Consider the following 21050-nt stretch of genomic DNA (forward strand, 5'->3'; position numbering starts at 1 on the left):
TAATTTTGGCATAGTATTGTTTCAAAACATATAATTTACCTTAAAACAACATCAATAGCTTCTTTGATTTTGTTAACACTAAATGTTAGGATTATAGAAGCATTTAAGTGATGAATGAGTTTTAACCAAAACTCATTGATAGACTAAAATAAGTTAGATTCATTTCAAACCTAATCCAATAAGTTCCTTCAATTCCTTTGAGTCTCACATACTCCAAACTCTTAATTCATGACTTCTATCGATTTACAGAAATTATTTTTAAATTTTAGCTTTCTTTACTTTTGGCCCCTAATAATGAATTTTGATCAAAACTCATTGATAACTTAGATATCTCTAAAATATTGAAACTTGAGTATGGACAAAATTGGAAAAGTATAAGAAAGTTATTAGTACTATTCTAGAGTAGATCAAAAGTGTTTAGGTTCAGATATGATATTGTGTCAAAAGTAAAGAAGTCTGAACTTTTTAAATAATTTTTCTAAACTGATAGGGGTCATGAATCAAGAGTTTTCAAGAACAATGAGATTGATGAGAGTGAAAGAAACCTATTGGATAAAGTTTGGATTGAAAGTGACTTATCTAAGTCCATAGTTTTTATTCAAAACTGGCTTAAATGTTTCTAAAATTTTAAAATTTTAGCATGGACAAGATTAGGAAAGTGCAAGGAAACTATTAATGTTCTCTTATAATAAATCAGAGGTGCATAAATTCAAATATGACACTATAACAAAAGTAAAGAAAGTTAGGTATTTTTAAATAATTTTTTTAACTGATAAGGATCATGAATCAACAAGTTGTTTAGCATGAGGAGATTTATGAGAGTGATAAAATTTATTTAATAAAGTTTGAATTGAAATTGACTTATCTAGGTACATGAATTAATTTTGATCAAAACTGACAATAAGATCATGAGAATACAAGAAAACTATTGATATTATTCTAGAGTAAATTAGAGATGTATAGGTTCAGATATGATAATGTGCCATAAGTAAAGAAGATTAAGCGATGTGGGACTAAGAGAGTTTGTTTTTTTATCTGAGCTAGCTGACAAGCCGAATGTAAGATGAGATCTTGATTCGCCGCTGCGGCGGAAGGGGGGCGTGTGCCGTTGTCTATTGCCACGGCCACGGCGGAGGACTAGAAGCAGAAGCCAAGGAAAAGACAAGCCGCTGCTAGCTTTTACAGAAGAACAAAACAAATAATTCTTTGTAAAGTTTCACAATTTTAATAGAATGAAGGGTAAAATTAATAATGGAGGGAATAATTTTACCTTTTCCGAAATTTTAAAAAATAAAAAAAAATGGTTTGTTTGTTAGAAGCGGGCTGAGAGTGACCATGTGGATCCAATGTACAGCGACCTGTGATCCTTCCACCGTAGACAGCGGGTGGATGGAATTGCTCTGTGAAACCAGCCTGGACCGGTGCCCACCACACTACGAACCGGTAGAACCAGGCCTTCGCCCAATTTTACCGATTCACTATCGACTTGGAATGGGCAGGCCAGAAGTCGTACGTAGGATACACGCCTCCGAACCCAACAACATCATCCAAGCCATTCAATGCCCCCGCTTGGGTCACAAGCTGGCGCTGTCCAGCTCGGCGATTGAGTATCCAAAGACAACCATTATACAGGCAGGAAGCAACGACCGTGTTAACGATGTGGGACTGAGAGAGCTCGGGTTTTGTTTTTTACCTGAGCCAGTTAACAATCCGGACGGAAGATGAGATCTTCCTTCGCGGCGGCGAACGTGATATGGCGGGTGGTGGCGCTGGCCTTGACGGCGGCGCCCCCCTGAATGAGAGAGGCCGCCCGCCAGCGGCTGTAGCTGCTGTCGAACACCTTGCCGTTCTCCAATTTGCCGACGTAATGCGCCTTCGGAGTTCCGAATCATCGAGCAAGAAACGAACTTTAGGGGAAATCCGTGGTCAAGTAGGCGGCGGAGTCGGTAAAAGTGTTTTTTTACCTTGATGAGCTGGCCCTCGGTGGCGCCGGGGCCGGTGCCGGTGCCGGTGCCGGCCACGGTATCGCAGAATGTGAGGCCGGAGGAGGCGCCAGTTGGGGGGTCGAGGAGGACGAAGAGGAGAGAGAGGGAGAGGGCGGCCTCCCGCCAGCGGACGGGAAGGGGGAAGCAGAGGAGGCGGCCATGCCCGAGGCCCTGAGGAGAGCTCTCTGCCAAATCTCGATTGAGTGGCCGTAGGAATATATATATATATATATATATATATATATTAAAAGGTTTTATAAAATTAAGGTAAAAAAAAAGATATGGAGGTGCGGGGAATCAAATTGTGCCTCTCGCATGACAGAAATTAAAGTAAAAATAAAAAAAAGGAAGTGCGAAGAATCGAACTCCGTAGCTTTCGCATGTTGAGGCACTGAGGAAACCAATCCGCCAACTCTATATTTAGTTGCTTTGGGAATATATATTTATTTTAAAATATTTTATAAAATTAAGGTAAAAATATGTGGAGGTGCGGGGAATCGAACCCCGTGCCTCTCGCATGCGAAGCGAGCGCTCTACCATATGAGCTACACCCCCAGATATTTTCTATTTAATACTTTTATAATTATATAAAATTAGAATTACGCTTTTGGATGTAAAATTGGTTGTCCGATGGAACAAGCTGATGAATAATATTTTTTTTTTTACCCTTAGCAATGAGTTTAAAACTCATTTATAATTTAAATGTCTCTAAAATCTTGAATTTTAGTATCAAGTTTGGTGATGCTTGACCAAAGCAACGTAAAGTAATCTTTTTATTTTTAATTTTTCTTTATTTCACTTTCTTTTTATTCTCTTGTAATTAGCTATTAAAAAATAGAAAAGTAAAAAAAATAACTTTTATTTTTATTCTTTATTAACCTTCTTTTGTAATTTTAAAATATTTTTTTATTAAGGTTTCAAAATTGAAAATAAAAACATGCATAAATTTAGAGGATTATGATGAATGCAATGTAATGAAAGTCATCAAAAGTTACTGTTGGTTAAAATTTATAGATAGATAAAAAATTTTAAAAAAATTTAGAAAATACATAACTAAATTAAGAAAGTTATTCGAAATAAACAATATGAATTTGACATAACTTTTGAAAGTAATGACTTTTATATTAAAGTCTTCAATAAAATAATTAAGTTTTTATTTTATTTTTGAATAATTAGATGTGAAATAATATAAAATTACATATAGAATTTTTTTCCCATGGATTCGAATCACTTGGAATTGGATATTAGTTTCACTTTTTGTCAATTTTTTTTAAGGCAATCTACTATACAGTCAAAGTGAAATTCGCTATCCAACGGTCTCACACGGTTGGTCTTATAATCATTTTTAAGGAGATAAATCAAAAAATTATAGTTAACTACAACGGAATCTCAGCTTCATCAAGATTCAATCCTTTTCCACTACAGCAAATCAATCTCGCAGGGGTGGCATTGGCCTTGATATAGTCATGGTCGTGGACAGCTCGGCTCGGCGATGGAGGTGCCAATGAAAGCAATTATATTGGCACGGCGGAAATGATGATCAAACGATGTGAAACTAAGGATGCGTTTGGTTTAAGAAATACAAAAATACAGAGACAGAAATACAGAAATACAGAGACAGTAGAGGCAGGGACGCATTTACAATGGTCTCTGTATCGTGTTTGATTTTGGTAATACAGAGACAGTGGCTGAGGCGCGCAGGGCTCTGTTCTTGGTTGGATTCCGGTCGGATTTCCGCCACAATCCGGTCGGAATCCGGCACCGACCGGAACGCCGGCGAACTGCGTGTCCAACGCGCCCGGCCCGACGGCCGGCGATGACCGGACGGCGGCGTGACGGTGCCGGAAGCGGAGATGAGTAGAAATTTTGTCTCCGTCTCCATTTCAGTGTCCCCAGTTTGATAGTGGACAGAAATTCTGTCTGAGACGGAGACAAAAATCCTATTTCTGTCTCTGTCTCTCAAAATCAAATGGGGGCGGAGACAGAAATCCTATTTTTGTCTCTGTATTTGTGTCCCTGTCTCTGAAACCAAACGTAGCCTAAGAGAGCTCATGTGGGGTTGAGCCTTTTGCTGCTGGGACTAAAAGAGTTCGTGTTTTTTTACCTTTTCCGAAATTTCAAAAAATAAAAAATAAAAACTTTTGCTGCTGGGACTAAAAGAGTTCGTGTTTTTTACTTTTTCCGAAATTTCAAAAATAAAAAATAAAAATGGTTTGTCTGATTGAAGCGGGCTGAGAGGGGTCATGTGCATCCGATGTAAAGCGGCCTGTTATCCTTCCACCGTAGACAGCGGGTGGATGTATTTGCTCTGTGAAACCAGCCTGGACCGGTGCCCACCACACTACGAACCGAACGAAGCAGGCCTTCGCCCAATTTTTCCGATTCACTATCAACTTGGAATGGACAGGCCAGCTACCGTACATAGGATACACGCCTCCGAACCCAAACAACATCATCCACACCATTCAAAGCCCCCGCTTGGGTCACAAGCTGGCGCTACCCAGCTCAGCGGTCAAAAATCACAAAGACAACGATTATACCTTCAGAAAGGAATGAGCGTGCTAACGATGTGGGACTAAGAGAGCTCGGGTTTTGGATTTTTACCGGAAGATGAGATCTTCCTTCGCCGCGGCGTAGTAGTAGAGGCGGAGGCCTGGGAAAGAAGCAGGCCGTTGCTAGGGTTTATGGAGAAGCTATGGAACGACATCAGTTAATTTTACAAAGCTCCGTTTGCAGCAGTTCTTTCTGACACGATTATGTCCTAGACAAAGGCGTTTTCTTATCAACACAGAATTAGAAATGAGAAAAGGTTGTTTACAGTAGGACTACAGAATTGTCATTACTTGTAGTGCTTATACAACAAGTAGTGCTTATACAACAAGTATCTCGTCTCTTGGTTTCCTTTTGTGACAACAAGACTCTCTAGCCAATGAATTCTATATCGAACAGAAGAGTTGAATCCGGAGGAATAATGCAAGAACCTGGTCGACATAAAGCAGCATTGAATAATTTGACATCAAATGTTAAACCGAACAGGCCTCTGTTGAACCCGTTTGCTCGATTGTATTCTGGAAACAGTGTAGGAAAGCCTACCTCCTCTGCAGCCTGCTCCTCTCGCCCCATAACCAAGCTCGGGAGGAAGCTTCAATGTACGCTTGCCGCCTACGGTTTAAAGGCCACACGACCAACACAATAAGAAGCACAGATTATGAATCGAAAACAAAATGAATTTTTCTGCATACCGGCGAGCATTGGTGGAATTCCATCTCCGCCTAGAATCCCTTGATCCCATCCTTTGATCACCTAAAGACGTTATCGTAGTCATAGGTTTGAAAGGGACTTGTTGTTTTTTTGGGGTGGAATTGTGGGAGTTTTACCTCGCCGACGCCGACCCTGAATGAGAGAGGCCGTCCGCGGCTGTAGCTGCTGTCGAACACCTTGCCGTTCTCCAATTTGCCGACGTAATGCGCCTTCGGAGTTCCGAATCATCGCGCAAGAAACAAACTTTAGGGGAAATCCGTGGTCAAGTAGGCGGCGGAGTCCGTAAAAGTGGGCTTCTTTACCTTGATGAGCTGGCCCTTGGTGGCGCCGGGGCCGGTGCCGACGACGGTATCGCAGAACGCGACGCCGGAGGAGGAGACGGCGACGGTGCAGTTCGTCTGGTTGGAGGAGGCGCCAGCTGGGGGGTCGAGGAGGAAAGAGAGGGAGAGGGCGGCCTCCCGCCGGCAGATGGGAAGGGGGCGGGGCATGGGGGGTGAGGACGGCGCGGGAACTGGGTCGCTGAGTGATCGGCAGTTGGGGGAGAAAGAGCGGCGAAAGAAGAGGCGGTGGTCGGGGCGGAGCGGAGTAGGGTGAGCATGGTCGGAGTCTCGGAGACAAATCTCTATTGAGAGTGGCCGTAGGAATATATATTTTTTAAAAGGTTTTATAAAATTAAGGGGAAAAAACAAATGGAGTTGGGGGGAATCGAATCTTACCTCTCGCATGAGAGAAATTAAAGTAAAAAAAAAAAAGGAGAATTGAACTCCTTGCCTCTCGCATAGCGAGGCCATGAGAAGACCGCTCAGCCAAATCTCTATTGATTGGCTGTAGAAATATATATTTCTTTAAAAGGTTTTATAAAATTAAGGTAAAAAAATTGAGTGGAGGTGCGGGGAATCGAACCCCGTGCCTTTCGCATGCAAAGCGAACACTCTACCATATGAGCTACACCCCCTATTTTTTCTTTACTTAATACTTTATTACTTATATAAAATTAAAATTACGCTTTTGGATGTAAAATTGGCTGTCGGATGGAAGAAGCTGATGTCCTTTTTCTCTTTTACATTTTTACCCTTAGCAATGAGCTTAAAACTCATTTATAATTTAAATGTCTCTAAAATCTTTAACTTTAGTATGAACAACAAAGTGCAGGGAAATTATTAAAGCTATCCTAGAGTAAATAAAAGGTGTGTCTAGATATGATTTTGTATTAAAAAATAAGAAGTCTAATTTTTAAACAATTTCTTTAAACTACTAGAGACATGAATCAAGAATTTTTAAATATGGTAATACTCAAGAGAGGGAAAGAAATTTAATGGTTTAAGTTTAGATTGAAACTGACTTATCTAAGTCCATTAATAAATTTTGGTCAAGACTCATTAATGACTTAGATGCTTCTTAAAATTTGAAATTTTAACATAGACAATATCAAAAAAATACAAAGAAACTATTGGTATTATCCTAGAATAAATCAAATGTGTATAGGTACGATATGATAGTAAAAAAGACTAAATTTTTTAGTAATTCTTTTTATTGATAGGGGTCATAAATCAAGATTTATTTAGCATGGTAAGACTAGGAAAAGTGAAAACAATTTATTAGATAAAGTTTGAATTGAAACTAAGTTCATCAGCTTAAATACTTTTGAAAATTTGACATTTTAGCATCAACAATATTAGGAGCGCAAGAGAAAGCTATTAGTGTTATCCTTGAGTACATCAAATGTGTATAAGTACAAATATGATAATGTGCCAAAAATAAAGAAGGTTGAATTTTTTTAAATATATTTTTTTAAGTGATAGGTGTCATAAATCAAGAGTTATTGACCAGGTGAGACTCAAGAAAGTGAAATGAACCTATTGGATAAAATTTGAATTGAAACTAACTTATTTAGGTCCATCAATTCATTGATGACTTAAATGCTTTTGAAATCGCATCGACAAGATTATGAGAGTGCAAGAAAACTATTGATGTTGTTATAGAATAAATTAGAGATGTATAAGTCCAGATATGATAGTGTGCCAAAAGTAAAAAAGAATGAATTTTTTAAATAATTTTTTTTAACTTATAGAGGTTATGAATTAAGAGTTTTTGAACATGGCAAGACTAAAGAGAGTAAATGGAATCTATTGGATAAATTTTAAATTGAAATGAATAAGATAAGGAGAGTGCAGGGAAGCAATTAGTATTATCCTAAGTAAATTAGAAATATCTAGATCCAAATATGATATTGGACCAAAAATAAAGAAATTAAATTTTTAATGGTGTTGTTCTCGAATAAATTAGAAATATCTAGGTCCAAATATGAAATCATGTGAAAAAATAATGAAGACTAAAGTTTTAAAATAATTTCTCTAAATTGAAACTATTAATATTGTTCAAAGTAAATAGAGAAATCTAGGTTCAAATATAAAATTATATTAAAGAAGATTAATTTTTTTAAACAATTTAGCTAAATTGATAAGGGTTATAAATTAAAAGTTTTTTTAATCAGTGACACTCATGAATTTGAAAGAACCTATTGGATCAAATCTCTTGATATTCCTATATTAAAAAAAATGGTGATATTTTGACAAAAATAGCACCATGATAGTGATATAATAAAATCAATATCAAGTTGGTGATGCTTTGACCAAAGCAACGCCAAAGTAATCTTTTTATTTTTCATTTTTAAAATTTTAATGTTTCTTTATTTCACTTTCTTTTTATTTTCTTGTAATTAGCTATTAAAAAATCAAAAAGTAAAAAAAAACTTTTATTTTTATTCTTTTATTAACATTCTTTTGTAATTTCATAATATTTTATTTTTTTATTAAGGTTTCAAAATTGAAAATAAAAACATGCATAAATTTAGAGGATGATGATGAATGTAATGTAAATTTAAAATAAAATTGAGTTTTTCAAAGTCATCAAAAGTTACTTTTGGTTAAAATTTATAGATAGATTTAAAAATTTTAAAAAAAATTAAAAAATACATAACTAAATTAACAAAGTTATTCGAAATAAACAATACGAATTTAACATAACTTTTAAAGTGATGACTTTTATATTAAAGTCTTCAATAAAATAATTAAGTTTTTATTTTATTTTTAATAATTAGATGTGAAATAATATAAAATTACATATAGAATTTTTTTCCCATGGATTCGAATCACTTAGAATTGGATATTAGTTTCACTTTTTGTCAAATTTTTTTTAAAGGCAATCTAATATGCAGCCAAAGTGAAATTTGCTATCTAGTGGTTCCATCGTAACCATTTATGAGGAGATAAATCAATAAACTGTACTTAGCCACTACAAAGAGGGCATTATCTTGACTTTGTCAAGATTCGATCTTTTCCAACTACAATAAATCTGTCTCGCAGTAATCAACTCAATCATACTCCGGGAGCAAGACAATCTACTCGATCATAAGTAGATTAGATTGTCCAATTTTTTTACACGATCACATTGGTAACTGTTCCAGCTAGATCCCGGTGATGGTCAAGACACCAGTTAATATTATGCCACCTCAACCGTTGTTTGCCTTCTCGCGAGCTGGGATTTGCAAATAAGGACTGGACGGAGGGTTAGATGGGTGTCGGGATTCCCGGCAGGTCACTCCGACGCTCAAGTCAGTAAGTATTCGACAGAGAGGAAGAATGAATAGTAGTAGTTGCAAAAGTCCAAAGAGAGCTTCCATACCTCAAGGGGAGTTTTTATACTCATATCGAGGGAGTTGTGTATTTCATTCAAAGTGAGACAATGTCGGACATTAGGCCAACCAACTCTGTAAATTACTGACAGATGATCGTATAAGATGGCATCTAGAAAATAGGACCTGCCACCTCGTAACCATTTTCTATTGTAGCCATGCGAATTATTCATATCTTTTTACTGTGAAGAGAAGCAGGCGAGAATCTAGGGTACCAGTCCTAGCAACCTAGTAACCGTCCTTGTCTTTCCAATTCGGATCGCACGTGTTATTGTCGTCTAGCACCAAGGATAGTTAGAGGGGAGTCGTGTCTGCAGATAAAGAAACCTGAGCTAACTCAGGGGTCGGTTGGGTAACCGAACCCTAAAGGGGTGAGGCGGCTGAGCTAAGGGAGTGACCGGTTATGGTTGGGCGAACTAGTTAAATTAGAGGTTGATCTTTTAAGACTGTTGAATCAAAAGAAGAGCTACACCCTTAGAAACTAGACTTGCCAAATCAATTTTTTTACACGATCAAGAGAGTAAAAAGAATTTATTAGATTAGATTTTCAATATTTCATCTTTGAAGCACCAAGATGATGATATTTTGACGAAAATAATATCAAATTGGTGATACTTTGATGAGAGTAGCACTAAGATCATGAAGCTTTAATCAAAATAGCACCAAAGTGGTGATGGATCAAAACAGCACTAAAGTAATCTTTTTATTTTTTTAATTTTTCTTTCTCAATTTTGTTTCACTTTTTCCCTCTCTTTTAATTAGCTATTAAGATAGATAAAAAATTTAAAAAACGATCCTTTTATTAACTTTGAACAGCCAGAATAAAAGAATGAAATAATTTTGCCTATAAGAAAAATAAAAAATGATTTATTTGATAGACACCGATCACAAAGTATATAGTGGATTCGGTGTAAACCGATCTGTTATCCTTCCACCGTTGAAGGCGGATGGTTGTGACTGCTCTGTGAAACCAGCCTGGCTCAGTTACCTCCACATTATGAACCAGACTAACCAAGCTTACGCCCAATCGTATCGGCTCACAATCAACTTGGAACGGGCAAACCAGCGATGATACAGAGAATCCACGCTTCGGAACCCAGAGACATCATCCAAATCATTCATTGCCCCCGCTAGAGTCACAAGCTGACGCAACTCAATTCGGCGATGGAGGTGCCAACGAAAGCAATTACATTGGCATGGAGGAAATGATGATCAAACGATGTGGGACTAAGAGAGCTCGTGTGGGGTTGAGCCTTTTGCTGCTGGGACTAAGAGAGTTCGTGTTTTTTACCTTTTCTGAAATTTCAAAAAATAAAAAATAAAAACTTTTGCTACTGGGACTAAAAGAGTTCGTGTTTTTTACCTTTTCCGAAATTTCAAAAAAATAAAAATAAAAATGGTTTGTCTGATTGAAGCGGGCTGAGAGGGGTCATGTGCATCCGATGTAAAGCGGCCTGTTATCCTGAACGGGCAAACCAGCGATGATACAGAGAATCCACGCTTCGGAACCCAGAGACATCATCCAAATCATTCATTGCCCCCGCTAGAGTGACAAGCTGACGCAACTCAATTCGGCAATGGAGGTGCCAACGAAAGCAATTACATTGGCATGGAGGAAATGATGATCAAACGATGTGGGACTAAGAGAGCTCGTGTGGGGTTGAGCCTTTTGCTGCTGGGACTAAGAGAGTTCGTGTTTTTTACCTTTTCCGAAATTTCAAAAAATAAAAAATAAAAACTTTTGCTACTGGGACTAAAAGAGTTCGTGTTTTTTACCTTTTCCGAAATTTCAAAAAAATAAAAATAAAAATGGTTTGTCTGATTGAAGCGGGCTGAGAGGGTCATGTGCATCCGATGTAAAGCGGCCTGTTATCCTGAACGGGCAAACCAGCGATGATACAGAGAATCCACGCTTCGGAACCCAGAGACATCATCCAAATCATTCATTGCCCCCGCTAGAGTCACAAGCTGACGCAACTCAATTCGGCGATGGAGGTGCCAACGAAAGCAATTACATTGGCATGGAGGAAATGATGATCAAACGATGTGGGACTAAGAGAGCTCGTGTGGGGTTGAGCCTTTTGCTGCTGGGACTAAGAGAGTTCGTGTTTTTTACCTTTTCCGAAATTTCAAAAAATAAAAAATAAAAACTTTTGCTACTGGGACTAAAAGAGTTCGTGTTTTTTACCTTTTCCGAAATTTCAAAAAAATAAAAATAAAAATGGTTTGTCTGATTGAAGCGGGCTGAGAGGGGTCATGTGCATCCGATGTAAAGCGGCCTGTTATCCTGAACGGGCAAACCAGCGATGATACAGAGAATCCACGCTTCGGAACCCAGAGACATCATCCAAATCATTCATTGCCCCCGCTAGAGTCACAAGCTGACGCAACTCAATTCGGCGATGGAGGTGCCAACGAAAGCAATTACATTGGCATGGAGGAAATGATGAGGAAAGAGAGCTGTGTGGGGTTGAGCCTTTTGCTGCTGGGACTAAGAGAGCGTGTTTTTTACCTTTTCCGAAATTTCAAAAAATAAAAAATAAAAACTTTTGCTACTGGGACTAAAAGAGTTCGTGTTTTTTACCTTTTCCAAAATTTCAAAAAAATAAAAATGGTTTGTCTGATTGAAGCGGGCTGAGAGGGATCATGTGCATCCGATGTAAAGCGGCCTGTTATCCTTCCACCGTAGACAGCGGATGGATGTATTTGCTCTGTGAAACCAGCCTGGACCGGTGCCCACCACACTACGAACCGGACGAACCAGGCCTTCGCCCAATTTTACCGATTCACTATCAACTTGGAATGGACAGGCCAGCTATCGTACGTAGGATACACGCCTCCGAACCCAACAACATCATCCAAACCATTCAAAGCCCCCGCTTGGGTCACAAGCTGGCGCTACCCAGCTCAGCGGTCGATAAAGCCAAAGACAACGATTATAACGGCAGAAAGCAATCGGCGTGTTAACGATGTGGGACTAAGAGAGCTCGGGTTTTGGCTTTTTACCGGAAGATGAGATCTTCCTTCGCGGCGGCGAGCTCGATATGGCGGTTGGTAGCGCTGGTCTTGACGGCGGCGGCGGCGGCGTAGTAGAGGCGAAAGCCAGGGAAAGATGCAGGCCGTTGCTAGGGTTTATGAAGAAGCTATGGAACGAGATCAGCTAATTTTACAAAGCTCCGTTTGCAGCAGTTCAAACAAGGCGTTTTCTTATCAGCACAGAATTAGAAATGAGAAAGGTTGTTTACAGTAGGAAATTAGTAGTGCAGAATTGTCATTACTTGTATTGCTTATACAACAAGTATCTCGTCTCTTGGTTTCCTTTTGTGAAAAAAAGACTCTCTAGCCAATGAATTCTATATCGAACAGAAGAGTTGAATCCGGAGGAATAATGCAAGAACCTGGTCAACATAAAGCAGCATTGAGTAATTTGACATCAAATGTTAAACCAAACAGGCCTCTGTTGAACCCGTTTGCTCGATTCTATTCTGGAAAGAGTGTAGGAAAGCTTACCTCCTCTGCAGCCTGCTCCTCTCGCCCCATAACCAAGCTCGGGAGGAAGCTTCAATGTACGCTTGCCGCCTACGGTTTAAAGGCCACACGACCAACACAATAAGAAGCACAGATTATGAATCGAAAACAAAACGAATTTTTCTGCATACCGGCGAGCATTGGTGGAATTCCATCTCCGCCTAGAATCCCTTGATCCCATCCTTTGATCACCTAAAGACGTTATCGTAGTCAGGTTTGAAAGGGACTTGTTGTTTTTTTGGGGTGGAATTGTGGGAGTTTTACCTCGCCGACGCCGACCCTGAATGAGAGAGGCCGCCCGCGGCTGTAGCTGCTGTCGAACACCTTGCCGTTCTCCAATTTGCCGACGTAATGCGCCTTCGGAGTTCCGAATCATCGAGCAAGAAACGAACTTTAGGTGAAATCCGTGGTCAAGCAGGCGGCGGAGTCCGTAAAAGAGGGTTCTTTACCTTGATGAGCTGGCCCTCGGTGGCGCCGGGGCCGGTGCCGACGACGGTATCGCAGAACGCGAGGCCGGAGGAGGCGACGGCGAGGGTGCAGTTCGTCTGGTCGGAGGAGGCGCCAGCGGGGGGGTCGAGGAGGACGAGGAGGAGAGAGAGGGAAAAGGCGGCCTCCCGCCGGCGGATGGGAAGGGGGCGGGGCACGGGGGGTGAGGACGGAGCGGGAACTGGGTCGGTGAGTGCTCGGCAGTTGGGGGAGAAAGAACGGCGAAAGAAGAGGCGGTGGTCGGGGCCAGGGGCGGAGCGGAGTAGGGCGAGCATGGTCGGAGAAGGGAAGGGGGAAGCGAAGGAGGCGGCCATGCCTGAGGCCCTGAGGAGAGCTCCCTGCCAAATCTCTATTGAGTGGCCGTAGGAATATATATATATTTTAAAAGGTTTTATAAAAAAGGTTTTATAAAATTAAGGTAAAAAAAAAAATTGGAGGTGCGGGAATTCGAACCCCGTGCCTCTCGCATGCCTGAGGCCTTGAGGAGAGCTCTTTGCTAAATCTCTATTGTGTGGCAGTGGGAATATATATATTTTTAAAAGGTTTTATAAAAAAAAGGTAAAAAAAAATTATATGGAGGTGCGGGGAATCGAACCCCGTGCCTCTCGCATGCGAAGCGAGCGCTCTACCATATGAGCTACACCCCCTGTTGTTTATTTAGTTTAATACTTGTTTTCTTATATAAAATTAAATTACGCTTTTGGATGGATGTGTAGTATTGGCTGTCGGATGGAAGAAGCTGATGAATATCGACCGTCCAATGTTCGATAAACTCCACTACAAATTCCCACCACCGCCGTCCTCGGCCTCCCGCTTGCTCGCGAAACCCTAATTCAGCCTCCGAGGGCAAATGGCGAAGTCGCTGCGTTCGAAGAAGAAGAAGAGATTGCGGACATTGAGGAGGGAGATCGTGGAGCCCTTCTACGATAAGAAAGAGGCGGCCAAGCTTGCTGCCCAGGAGGCTGCCCTCGCCGCCCCAAAGCTCGCCGTCATAACTCCCGCCTCCATCGATGAAGAACCCGCCGCTGTGACCTCTGCTGCTATGGGTGAGCCTCAATACTCCTTCTCTTTGGTTCCTCGATGCATACGTTTCCTTCCATTCGCCGCTTTAGCATATATGTTTTTGTTTTACAAATTTGATGTTAGAGATATGAAACTGTGTTATAGATGAGCTTATAATGATAAGGAAAAACAAGGTGAATTTTTCTAAGTCGATTGTTTTTTATCAATTGCATCAATAGGATTGATCCCTGCCAATGCCATCAACATAATTTAGAAGAATGTGAAAATGTTTATAGCAGGTATAGCTCACTAACAGTTGTTCTTACCTTTCTGTGAATATTAATTTTGGTTCACAAACAATCTAATGAAAAATTCTATCCTGTGAGAGTGTGAGTCTCTTAAAGATGGTATGCTATAGTTTGTTGTAGGCGAATGTGTTTTAAGATTATTGGAATAACTTTTTGTCATCTTCAATAGTGTTTCTCCACGGATCAAATTAATTGTCTTGTTGGTAGTTGGATGGAGCAGTGTCCATACATGATTTTTAAACTTCCAGCATCCCCATCCTTCTTCCTTATGTAGCTATCAGTGATTATTATTTTCCTTTTTCCTTTTAGCATTTTGTCTTCAGTACTCATTGTGCATTAAGATAGGAGATCTTATTGGAGTTGGGAAAAAAGTGTTCAAAGAAGTGGAACTCATACTTGATAACAATCTGTGATTTTTACAAATGGGTTAACAATGTAACTAATATGCAAATGCAAGTTTGTCTTTTAATATCGCTTGACATACATCTTAAAGGTAATTAAGACATTATTCTTTTTCTTTTCTTTTCGATAATCTATATTAGTTATTTTCAGCTTGGCGTTAAGCCTAATTTTCACTGCAGTTTAATCGATCTAGCTATGTATTGCCTTTGAGGTTGAAATGAGCATGTGTAGCTAAGAATCTCTTTTCAGTTTCTTAATGCGTTTTCCTGCTATAAGTTCTATAAGATTTAAGTGCAACAAAATGTCAAAACCTTCTGTCAACTTTGGCTACTTATCGAACTTCCTTTTGTCGTTCGATCTTATAACATGATGAAACATGAAACTCATCGGGTGAAGGCTAGTTACAAAAGATCGACATTTATTCGAATCTTGCACTAGGTGGTAGCATTCTCCATTTTGCAATAGACTAGTTGCCTAACTATCTACCTCATCTACCTTTTGTAATTCATTCCAAATGGTTGCTCTTGAACAGATGTGGAAATGGCTGATGAGCAAGCAAACACATCTTTGAAGCCCGTTGGTGGAATAGGCAAGAAAAAGTCGAAACTGAAGATGAACCGGAAGAAGCGAGGGAAAGGAAAAGGAAAAGGAAACAGAAAGATACGACGACTTAGGGTATAACCGAAGACCTAGAACGGTGGAGCTCATTCGAGTTTGTATCATTTGTCTCGACCATGACTTTATGCGCAAGCGATATGCTTAAAGACTAGTTGTTTGTTAAATTGTGCAATGAACTGTTCTAGTTTCTTATTCCAGATTTCCTAAGAATGAACCAAAGATATGTTGTTATTATTATCATTATTATAATATTTTAGGTCAATTAATTAATTTTGTATAATTTTACAGATTGCTAAAATAAGCACTTTGAGGAAATTCACATTTTCTAACGCCTAATCAATTTACCCAAATAAATATATTTGAGCAAAAATATTTTTTATAAAAAAAATGTTTTCTAATTCCTCTTCTGGTTCGTGTTTTTGTTTCCCTCTCTTTTCTATTTTTGGGCATCGTCCATCGCGCAAACCCTCGCGGAGGAGCGGCGCGGCGCCATGGACGAACTCCTCGGCATGGGCTTCTCCGAGGATCTCGCCGCCCAAGCGCTGGCCGCCGCTGGGGGCTCCGCCCTTGCCGCTGCCGACTGGATTCTCTCTCGCTCTTCCTCCTCCGTCGTCCCCGGGTCTTCCTCCCCTCCTCCTCCTCCTCCTCCCACCTCCAGCCAACCCTGCCTCGAGCGCTTCTTCGCTTCCTCCTCTAACCCTAAAACCAGCAACCCTGTCGTATCCGCTAAGCCACCACCTGTTCCTTCCTCGTCTTCGCTCCCGGCCAAGCGCCGCCACCCCTCCTCCGCCGCCCCTCTGTCGGACCGTATGCGCCCCGACACTCTCGACGCCGTCCTTGGCCAGGACCACCTCCTCGGTTCTACCTCCATCCTTCGCTCCTCCCGCATCCCTTCCATTGTCCTCTGGGGTCCGCCCGGATCGGGGAAGACCACTATCGCTCGCGCCCTCTCCTCCGCTCTCCCCGCCTCCCTGTACGTCTTCGTCACCCTCTCCGCCGTTTCCTCTGGCGTACGAGAGCTCCGTGAGGCTATCGACGGCGCCCGCCGCGCCAGATCTCATGGCCGCCGCACTGTCCTCTTTGTCGACGAGATCCACCGGTTCTCCAAGTCCCAGCAAGACTCCTTCCTCCCCGCCATCGAAGACGGTTCCATCATTCTCATTGGTGCCACCACCGAGAACCCCTCTTTCCAGCTCACTACCCCGCTCCTCTCCCGCTGCCGCGTCCTCGCCCTCCAGCCCCTCAAACCGCAGCACATCGAGGGTTTACTCCGCCGAGCCATCTCGGATGCCGAGAGGGGCTTACAGTTCACAACTCAGTGTCCAGTGTCGGCTGCGCAAGAGGCCATCGACTTCCTATCTCTGCACTGTGATGGTGATGCTCGGGTGGCACTCAACGCCCTGGAGATTGCAGCGACAATAACAGCAGGCCGCAGCGCAGACGAAAGCAATGGGGATTTGAAAGTGACTCTTGATCATGTGAAAGAGGCAATGCAATGCAAGCACTTGGCGTACGACCGTGCGGGAGAGGAACACTACAATCTGATAAGTGCCCTTCACAAATCAATTAGAGGAAGTGATGCTGATGCCGCAATTTACTGGCTTGCAAGAATGCTGGAAGGAGGGGAGGAACCACTGTACATTGCTCGTCGGCTTGTTCGGTTGGCAAGCGAGGATATAGGATTGGCAGATCCTGCTGCACTTCCTCAGGCTGTATCATGCTACCAGGCATGTCATTTTATTGGAATGCCTGAATGTGATGTCTGTTTGGCGCAGTGCGTCTCTTACTTAGCTCTGGCACCAAAATCAGTTGCTGTCTATCGAGCATACAATGAAGCCAAGAGGGTGATAAGAGAGTCGACAGGAGGCAATGAGGGGGTGCCATTGCATTTAAGGAATGCACCCACGAAGCTGATGAAGGATATGGGATATGGCAAAGATTACATGTATCCTCCTGATCACAAGGATTGCTCATCACAGACATATTTGCCCCTGTCACTTCTTGGGCACAAGTTTCTTGATTGGCCTCCAAATGATGAAAAGCAAGAGTGAAGCAGGGTACGCCTACGATTGCACATTTTCCATAGATTTAAAATTTTGGTTTATAGATGGCTTTTGGAATCTGCTGTAGATTATGTTCATTTTGCTGGAAAGATCTGATGCCAACACTTTCTTTGACTGGGGTAATTGAGAATATCTAAACTCAGGATCTTTCACTTTGTTTGAATATAAATAGTGACCAATCCTAGTTGTTATACTGCTTTTGTGGCTACTCATAATTACCACTAGCAGGAGACAACTTCCTAATGATGGCTCCTCTCTTAATGAATAGTTTGTGGTAAGATTACAAAACACTTATCAAGTATAGTAATCTGGTTATACGATAGAAGTATAATAGATTGTTCTCTTCTTATATTAACTAATGCAGATGGATTGCTTCTTGAAAGAGTTATTGGTGTGATTTTTCTAATTTGAATATACCACCATAACATAGTTCTTTTTTGAAGCTCATTATATAAGAACTTACAAACCTGTATATAGATGGCAATAACCTTATATTTGGTATTTTAACATTTATTATTTCTTGTCTTATATTTACAAATATGCTATAGTTGTCCGGCTGTGAATATAGATAAAGAATAATCCTAGCCGATATATTATAGGGCCATAGGGCTGTTGTGGATATTCATAATAACCACAAGCATTATGACAATGTCTTTGGTTCCTTTATTGGTGAAGTAGAAAGGGATCCTCTACATAGTTTGATAAGATCACAAAACAAATATCAAGTATAAGAATCTGGTTAGAATTTTAGAGGTAAAAATACATCCTTCTCTTCGTATATCAAGTAATGCAGATGGATGCTCCCTTAGCAGCTGTTTTCTGATTGATTCTTTAAACCATACTCAGTGTGATTCTCTGTTTTGAATAGACCAACTTAACATCATTCTATTTCCGAGCTCATTATGCAAGAACTAAACTAGTTGTATAATAGATGGCAATGGCCTAACTGGTGATATTCTAGCCCCTATTTCTTATTTTATATCATTGGCTGCCATGGCGTTAACATTTAACTTAGTTGCTATCTCTGTGTTTTTTATTCAAAAGAACACAGTTGAGGTCACATACCTCCCTGTAGATTTTTTTTTCAGCATTGCAAAGAACACAGTTAAGATCTACAAGCTCCACAACACCTTCCTGGCTAATATGAAGTTTCTCATATTTCTGGTGGTAAAATTTGTGTCTTTATTTATTATGTTAACATTTAACTTAGTTGCTATCTCTGTGTTTTTTATTCAAAAGAACACAGTTGAGGTCACATACCTCCCTGTAGATTTTTTTTTTCAGCATTGCAAAGAACACAGTTAAGATCTACAAGCTCCACAACACCTTCCTGGCTAATATGAAGTTTCTCATATTTCTGGTGGTAAAATTTGTGTCTTTATTTATTAATGTGCACTTGTTGCTTCCTCTGAAAAGTATAGTTGACTTCATCTCCATGAAGTGTCTGATGAGTTCACTGCAATTGAATAAGAAAAAGGCAGCTCATGAAATTCTACTTGACTTTTCTCTCTCTTTTTTAATTCATCAAGTGTTCATAAAAACTTCTAATCTGGTGAAGAAGAAGAGGTGGCACCAGAAATAAAGAGCAGAAAACAACAAGGAGGATAGGTCATCATCATCAACTTGGTCATCCATTTATTTTTCTATAATTTTCTACAAGTGATTAGGCTCATGACAATCATACATTTGTTCTATCTTGCCCTACTAAATACTCAATTGATTTTGTTTTGAGTTTCACAGAAAAAAATCAAACTCTTAAGTTTGAGGGTTTTTTTGTTAGTGATTCCTATTGACTTGACTCAGTTTCACCCCCACTGACACTGCCAATTACTATGTGGCCCCTTCATATGGATTGACTTGACTCAGTTTATTGACTCTGTCAAATGCTACGCAGAACCGTTAATATCACTATCTAAAAAAATAATAATCTTAGTTAGTCGTATTGACTCAGTCCCTGGGAGTGATCAGTTCGGTTTCACGGAATTTTCTCATCAGTCATCAGAGTAAATTGGGAAGCGCACACAGCGGTCAACTTAGATGCTCAACATCTTTTGATTGCGATTCCCATTTGGAGGAAAATTCCTACAAATACGTCGTAGCTGGAGATTGAACTACGGGTGTCTGGGTGACAACCTAGATGTCCTACCACAGCACCATGGCTCCGGGGGCGTTAATATCACTATCTAAAAAAATGATAAATCCTAGTCAGTCTCATGGACTCAATCCCTGGGGGTGGCCGGCCTGGTCCCACGGAAGTTTCTCATCGACCACCAGTCAATCGGGAAGCGCATACGACGATCAATCCAGATGCCCAACATCCTTTGATTGTGTTCTTCATTTGGAAGAAAATTCTTGCAAATACGTCGTAGTTGGAGATCGAACCGTGAGTCCCTGGGTCACAATCCGGATGTCCTACCTATTGCACCATTGCTCCTGGGAACGTTAATATCACTACCTAGCTTATCCCTCTAGATGCTCTTAATATTAATATTGATTTGATATGTATAAATTTTATTTTTAGAATTAATTTATAAAAATAATTATAGATTCCACATCACAAGTCAACCATGTTTCATGTTTTCCTAATGCATAAAATTTCAACGTGGAATGCAAAGGAAATATTTACACCTGACAATGGCAGCCTGGACCCTCATCGAGGTCCAAAATTTAAATCTGTAGGTTTAGAGATCGTGACCTCCCCGTTTCTTCCTTTTATATATGTTTTTTTGTATAATTATAATAATATTGAAAACTAGATTTAAATTTAGACAAAAATGACTGTAAATAAGAGATAAACATAGTGATTAAAGAAAATATCTAAATTTAATCTTGGCCTACTTTGAGCTCAATGAGTTAGCAATTTGGTTAGGTCCTAAGTTAAATTGAGGCACTGTTTGATATGATTTTTCGTTCTAATTCTAACTAACTCAGTGGATCATATTAGACGACTCATCTCATCTTCTATATAAAAGGTAGAATTCGTTATTCCAGCAGTTTCATACAGTCAATTCCACGATCATATATGAGGAAGTAAATTGAGAAGTTGCAGTTGGCCACAACGGAGGAAAATATTATTTCAACTTCATTGAGATTCAAATTTTTATCCTATTATGTAATTCTGTTCTGTTGTAACCAATTTAGTTATGTTCTGGGGCTAAACGACTCACCCCATAGACTTAGCTAAGTGTGCATCAGATATTCAATAGGATAGGATTTGTCGGATGAATTTGATTTATACATTATAAAAATAATATTAAAAAATAAAATAAAATAAGAAAAATTATTTAATTTTTATAATATAATGATTTTTAATATATTTTTATATTTTATCATTATTATTTTTTTAAACAAACTGTTGAGGCTCGAGCTTGGGTTGGCTTAGGCACTAGCCAATTAAGTTCGTGCCCCAGCGTCCATTGGATCGAGTTAAAAGTCCACTCCACATCGTCAACGCTTAAACGCAGACGACCGGCCAACCTGTCTTGTACTCAAAGGGGAGACCATTGACTTATTAAATGAGTAAACTATCATGACCGAGTACATGATTTGCCTTTCTCTTTATTTTTTTAAAAAAAAATCACTAAAATTATGTTTTCCTCTCTTATTCAGACATGTCATCTTCAACTATTTATTAAGAAAATAAAAAAATATTTTATAATTACTTCAAAAAAAGATGGAATTAACCACTTAGCGGTCCCACACG

General features: G+C 39.9%; 4 protein-coding genes and 3 non-coding genes across 7 annotated transcripts; 2 read left to right on the forward strand and 5 right to left on the reverse strand.

Moving 5' to 3' along the window:
• Positions 1-2467: 2467 nt before the first annotated feature.
• Positions 2468-2540, reverse strand: TRNAA-CGC (transfer RNA alanine (anticodon CGC)). The gene has a single exon. It is a non-coding gene; the product is annotated as a tRNA-Ala (tRNA).
• A 2336-nt stretch (positions 2541-4876) lies between these two features.
• Positions 4877-5971, reverse strand: LOC141844805 (peptidyl-prolyl cis-trans isomerase FKBP13, chloroplastic-like). Its single transcript, XM_074732799.1, is given in 7 exon segments — positions 4877-4966; positions 5079-5147; positions 5228-5288; positions 5363-5455; positions 5549-5826; positions 5829-5868; positions 5963-5971. Coding segments are annotated over 7 exon segments (609 nt in total). The 3' UTR covers positions 4877-4907.
• Positions 5972-6128: 157 nt separating this feature from the next.
• Positions 6129-6201, reverse strand: TRNAA-UGC (transfer RNA alanine (anticodon UGC)). Its single transcript has one exon. It is a non-coding gene; the product is annotated as a tRNA-Ala (tRNA).
• A 5982-nt stretch (positions 6202-12183) lies between these two features.
• LOC141845630 (peptidyl-prolyl cis-trans isomerase FKBP13, chloroplastic-like) lies at positions 12184-13277 on the reverse strand. The gene is made up of 5 exons (XM_074733692.1): positions 12918-13277; positions 12733-12825; positions 12600-12660; positions 12451-12519; positions 12184-12338 (listed from the first exon to the last, which is right to left on the reverse strand). Exons 1-5 carry the CDS (start codon positions 13266-13268, stop codon positions 12280-12282), a joined length of 633 nt encoding a protein of 210 aa, XP_074589793.1. The 5' UTR covers positions 13269-13277; the 3' UTR covers positions 12184-12279.
• Positions 13278-13528: 251 nt separating this feature from the next.
• Positions 13529-13601, reverse strand: TRNAA-CGC (transfer RNA alanine (anticodon CGC)). Its single transcript has one exon. It is a non-coding gene; the product is annotated as a tRNA-Ala (tRNA).
• A 149-nt stretch (positions 13602-13750) lies between these two features.
• LOC141845561 (uncharacterized) lies at positions 13751-15481 on the forward strand. Its single transcript, XM_074733621.1, has 2 exons — positions 13751-14000; positions 15199-15481. Exons 1-2 carry the CDS (start codon positions 13805-13807, stop codon positions 15345-15347), a joined length of 345 nt encoding a protein of 114 aa, XP_074589722.1. The 5' UTR covers positions 13751-13804; the 3' UTR covers positions 15348-15481.
• A 294-nt stretch (positions 15482-15775) lies between these two features.
• LOC141844898 (uncharacterized) lies at positions 15776-17485 on the forward strand. The gene has a single exon (XM_074732870.1). The coding sequence runs from the start codon at positions 15776-15778 to the stop codon at positions 17333-17335; it is 1560 nt and encodes a 519-aa protein (XP_074588971.1). The 3' UTR covers positions 17336-17485.
• Positions 17486-21050: the final 3565 nt, after the last annotated feature.

The sequence above is a fragment of the Curcuma longa genome, chromosome 14 (assembly GCF_044706935.1).
Source record: "Curcuma longa cultivar G26 ecotype Majalengka, Jawa Barat chromosome 14, ITB_CL_G26_1.1, whole genome shotgun sequence".
Lineage (NCBI taxonomy): Eukaryota > Viridiplantae > Streptophyta > Magnoliopsida > Zingiberales > Zingiberaceae > Curcuma > Curcuma longa.

Excerpts from the sequence above, each read along its gene's own strand:
- LOC141845630 (XM_074733692.1), bottom strand. The coding sequence starts at position 13,268 with ATGGCCGCCTCCTTCGCTTCCCCCTTCCCTTCTCCGACCATGCTCGCC. Across the intron at positions 12,661-12,732 it reads TCAGGGTCGGCGTCGGCGAG|GTGATCAAAGGATGGGATCA; the intron begins GTAAAACTCCCA and ends TAACGTCTTTAG. Across the intron at positions 12,339-12,450 it reads AGGAGCAGGCTGCAGAGGAG|GTTCTTGCATTATTCCTCCG; the intron begins GTAAGCTTTCCT and ends TATGTTGACCAG.
- LOC141845561 (XM_074733621.1), top strand. The coding sequence starts at position 13,805 with ATGGCGAAGTCGCTGCGTTCGAAGAAGAAGAAGAGATTGCGGACATTG. Across the intron at positions 14,001-15,198 it reads TGTGACCTCTGCTGCTATGG|ATGTGGAAATGGCTGATGAG; the intron begins GTGAGCCTCAAT and ends GCTCTTGAACAG.
- LOC141844898 (XM_074732870.1), top strand. The coding sequence starts at position 15,776 with ATGGACGAACTCCTCGGCATGGGCTTCTCCGAGGATCTCGCCGCCCAA.